The sequence below is a fragment of the Antedon bifida genome, chromosome 9, assembly GCF_963402885.1.
Source record: "Antedon bifida chromosome 9, ecAntBifi1.1, whole genome shotgun sequence".
NCBI classification, from domain to species: domain Eukaryota; kingdom Metazoa; phylum Echinodermata; class Crinoidea; order Comatulida; family Antedonidae; genus Antedon; species Antedon bifida.
Window position 1 is genome coordinate 4,046,501 of NC_136234.1, and position 4,963 is coordinate 4,051,463.

General features: G+C 32.0%; 1 protein-coding gene across 1 annotated transcript; it reads right to left on the minus strand.

Annotated features, from left to right (window-relative positions):
- Positions 1-2,065: 2,065 nt before the first annotated feature.
- Positions 2,066-4,545, minus strand: LOC144852384 (uncharacterized). Its single transcript, XM_078710170.1, has 6 exons — positions 4,501-4,545; positions 4,037-4,129; positions 3,799-3,865; positions 3,306-3,407; positions 2,714-2,893; positions 2,066-2,555 (listed from the first exon to the last, which is right to left on the minus strand). The coding sequence occupies exons 3-6, from the start codon at positions 3,799-3,801 to the stop codon at positions 2,451-2,453; spliced, it is 390 nt and encodes a 129-aa protein (XP_078566296.1). The 5' UTR covers positions 3,802-3,865; positions 4,037-4,129; positions 4,501-4,545; the 3' UTR covers positions 2,066-2,450.
- Positions 4,546-4,963: the final 418 nt, after the last annotated feature.

The window sequence follows — 4,963 nt, forward strand, 5'->3', positions numbered from 1 at the left end:
TTTGGAGGGGTGGACGAAATTCTAGGAAGCTAAATACAGTTAGTTATAACACTAATTATTCTGAGGTCGGGAATATTAGAATTTATACTTAAATGGAACCTAATTTTGCAATGGAGATTGCATGCGTTATTTTCATCTCGGTTGTTCGTTCCATCAATTATACGTCGTACATAATGTGGAACATGCATGCACTGTTATACTTTGTGGGGTGATGAGAGTGGGATGCTACTGTAATCAAGTTAATATATTATTTATTGACATACAGTAATTTAATTAGCTATATCGATGGAATAGTAGATTAGGCCTATATTTACACATTTGCAGCCTTCACTATTTATAGAATAAATCAGCATTAAATAAGCCAGTGGGTAAATTTTTATGGAATTCATTTAAAAGCAATATGCTATATAACATTGAATCACGGTGAAACATATAACAATAAAGAAACAAGTATAGAAAAATGGGTAGCTTTAAGAAATACTATTATGCTAATATAATTTCTAATTTGCTACGATTATCAGAAAAGGAATTCACTGTGATACGAGTTACAGGTGGCACTGATCTGATTTTATTTCCTGTCATCTTGTATATAAATTACATTGTATAATCCGGGTTGTAAAATGAAAACAAACAAATGAAAATCTCACAAATTCTTTATGTGTAAAATATTTTAAAACGAGATATAGATGGTAATGATGATCATTGTCAAGTGTATAGAAAAATATGAACATTAATGAAATAGGATGTAATACGGAATTGATAAATGTAAAAATGTTACTGATGAATTGTAACGACATTGGGAATTAACAAATGTGTTAAATAATATGTTTGCGCCACAAAAGAGAGAAAAAAAGCTATCGATGGAATGGTGGGTACGAAATCCATGATAATTTAGCTACTTAGCTGAAATAAATTCGACGGGAACCTGATTTCACAAGAGGACCTCTTATATGAGTTTGTGAGGACTCCGTTTATAGAGGACATCTTAATATCTGTTCTAAAAACTCCTTAATATCAGTTCCAGAATTAACCTTAATATCAGTTCTTTTCTAATGAAGAATCTGGGCAATTTACAATCAAGCAACAACACCACATAATTCTACGTGAATTCTACTGTACGTGAACTAGCCTGATTACGGTATATAGGCCTACAGTATTAGCTTCAGAATAAATTACGACGCATTCTACAGATATTAAAAAAAATGAAAATATTAAATTGGCTTCGTCGAAATGTTGTACCTTGATAGACAGACCCCCAAGCACAGGTAAATCCTCAGATTCTGCTTGATCACAGACAATCTGCACTGCAGCACAACTAAAAAGCAATAAAAAGATTTTGGCACACAAGGCGTATCATATAATTTGCGGACCATGACCGAAGCACTTCCGCTTCGATCTATTCGACGAAAATCAAAAAAGGATAACTATTTTCTGCTTTATATTTAATTTAATGTAATGGTGATCTAATAACAGGCGTAACAACACATAATACATATTGTAGTTTAATACTGGCTTAAATACAATTGTTTTATATAAACTGTATTTAAAAAAATGACAATAGAACTTCATTTTGCAATAGTACCTAATTTGGCGCCTTAGACGCCAAATTAAGTGCGGTACCTCATTTGGCAGCGGTACCTCATTTGGCGTGACAGGCCCTATTTATTTTCTCCATGAATAGACACAGGGCTATAACTTACCGCAAGACCAACATCATGGTCTCGCTCAACACCAATCCCAGAATTAAAAACAAGTTTAATATGTATTTTGTAACTAATTTTTCCAATTAATTACGAACAGATGACTGAACCACCGGTTGCTATGCAGCAGATATGGAATTAACTGCTGAAATGCTTGTCGGATTATATAGGATTAAAACAAGTCCTGTTGCCATACTGGTACAGATATAGGAATTTAATTTATTTTCCCTAAATGGTTGTTTGTTGACGAGTGAGGGGGCGATCATGAAGGAAAACAATACCTAACAGCATTACTATATACAAAGTAACCGCAATAAAACAAATAAATGAAATTATAACATGTTATATTTACAGTTCTTTTTTAATGTTTCTTATGATTGGGAATAAACAAAAAAAAAGAATTTTAATTTTTCAGTTTTAGAAAGATTTGTAATAAATACCTAAAGTAACAAAATATCATACATTTGCCATTCTTGTCGTTGTTCTCATTCCTATCAAATATCACATTTCTCTTCTTCGTTGTTGGAGTAAATACTCAATTGGAAAATTCCAAATGTTATCATGTATTTGTAAAAAAGTTGTATACAACAGTCAACAATCCAGTTGCAGTAAATCAAAAATCTTGTCATCGACACGTGTGTGACAAAAGTTTACCACTTCGGAACGCCCATCAAAGTAATGTTTAAACCACCAGACAAAATATAATTGTGACAAATTTTTATTAGCAAGAAAGTTACGTGTTAATCACTTTTATTTATCCTCAACCTCTTCCTCAAATTGTAGGCCTACATTGGTGTTTTCGGCTGTAAATTCGTGGACGATGGGCTCAGGTTTCGTCTTGCGTCGTTTTGCCAACTGTAATGAAGAAATCCGAGACACATTGAAAACATAATTTTAATTCAACTTTTACAATCACGATAGAAGGCATCAAATCACAGAATTTGATGATTCAAGACTGTGCCAAACGTGTAAATTATATTGCATTTCTTTTTATAAAGTTAAAATACACTTACAAGATACCAAATTGCAAATGCAAAAATCGCAATAGCAACAAGCGATGCCAACACCATTATTGTAACACTGTGGATCATGTCGTGCCAGTTCTCTTTCCAGTCTTTGGTGACAGTCAGAGAACCTGAAACGGATATCATTTGATCGTCTTTGTACAAGAACTCATATCGGCCTTCATCCACCTGTAATGCAAAGTGAAAATACTTGATTTAGGTGTCTTATTTTCAACAATTGTTGATACTGTATTGTACAACTTTTCAGGCTCAGCTAAAGCTCTGTCTACACTATCAAACTTTATGTGACAAAAAAATGTGATTTGCCCATGATGATGTCATATCACTACCATATTTGGGCATATCACTACCATATTTGGGCACATCAATACCATATTTGGCCACATCACTACCATATTTGGGCACATCACACAAGTTAGATAGTGTAGACAGAGCTTAAGTAAAGCTAGTTAGGCCTAAGTCCTCTTGATTTCTTTGGTTGAAAATAAAGATTTCTTTTGCGTCATTAATGATGGAGGAAACTCAAGATTTTCTTTATTGAAGTAATTACATCTAATCTAAAAATAGTATACATACATACCTCTTTTATCATCGCTTCCTTAGCTTTGGTATCATCTTCATTGAAATAATCAAAACGTAATAAAAAAGATATGGTCAGGATCGAGTCTTGATGAACTTCAACCTAAATACAAAATAATAATGGATATTATAGTAAGTATCTTAATATCTTAAAATAGAACTTTCTGTATAATGGTCGGCATGAATCATTTTGGGATGTTGGATTTCATAAAAGTTTGTTAAACGAGAAAGAAATGTCAATAGAGTAAATCTGGTTTCAGTAAAGCTCTGTCTACCCTATCAAACTAGTTTGACAAAAAAGTGAGATGTGGCCAAATATGGTAGACCTAAACAAAAAGTTCTTCTTCTTCTGCATAAAGTATAAATTGTTGAGCTTGGTATTCCATATTTTTAAAACCTCTCTTTTTATTCATTACATAATGAATAATATCTTGTAAAAATAAAATTGAATTCCTAAACAAGCCAGAATTTCTTAAACTCTCTATTGCCCTTACCATTAGTTCATTTATCTCTGTTTCACTCGAAAAACTGTATTTCGTTTTAATATCATCTGATAGTGATCTGAAATTTAAAAACCAAAGATAAAGAAAATTTATTAAATAGAAACAAACATGGCTTGTATACTGCACGGCATTTTGAACATATTTTGAACATTGTATTAACATTCTGGATGGATGCAACACCTTCACTGTGTAAATAAAAGGTAAAATATAAACAAAAATATTACCGTACGTTTTAAACTCTCCGTCTGTAACCAATTCACCAGGATCATCTGCATACGAATTTAAACGAAATACTAACTCAGTGTCGACAAAAGTTCTCCCTCTGCAAGAAACATTATCAAGAATAACAACATTGTTTTTAAATGAATAGCAGAATCTAAAATTAAAGTCTAAAAATATAGGTCATTAATTTACAAATCAAAAGTTTGATTAAATCATATATTAACATAAAGCTCTGTCTACTGTACACTATCAGACTAGTTTGACAAAAAAGTGGCCAAATATGGTAGTGCTATGCCCAAATATGGTAGTGATATGCCCAAATATGGTAGTGATATGACATCATCATGTCCATATATGAGCACATTAAATCTTGTTGTCACAACGTTTAATAGTGTAGACAGAGCTTAAGACATATTGTCAAATACATAGTTTTAAATATAGATTACTGTATAAATATTCAAAAGAACTTACGAATTTGCTGTTGTGAGAACGGCAATCAGTTTGACATGAAAAAGAAACAAGGAAGTTCGATTAACGACAAGTTATGCTTAGTAAATAAAATATTGTATAGCCTTTGTACTAAATGTGTGTGATTTTATACAATCAAGTTTAGGCCCATAAAGCTTTTATTCAGATAAAACTAACGTCATAATAGGAAATACTTTCTCAATAATATTCTGCTATGAAAATACATCAGAAATAAATAATTATTGTAAATATATATTTTCTGACTATATTATTAATCATATGAATTATTATTAATGTATTTTATATAATTATTTCTACGTCTTAAAGATAAATAATTAGAATTAGAAACAATCGTATTCTATCATAGGCCTAGCAAACGCGTTGTCATGTCACCATTGCAATGGCCACACTCCTGACCCTCACCTGTACCCCTCCCAATTGAGGCCTAGGCCTAAGCGTATCCAAA

Bases quoted from the DNA above. Each gene is read 5' to 3' on its own strand.
- LOC144852384 (XM_078710170.1), bottom strand. The intron at 2,894-3,305 runs GTATGTATGTAT...TTTGCATTACAG, and splicing joins AGGAAGCGATGATAAAAGAG to GTGGATGAAGGCCGATATGA. The intron at 2,556-2,713 runs GTAAGTGTATTT...TCTTCATTACAG, and splicing joins CATTTGCAATTTGGTATCTT to TTGGCAAAACGACGCAAGAC.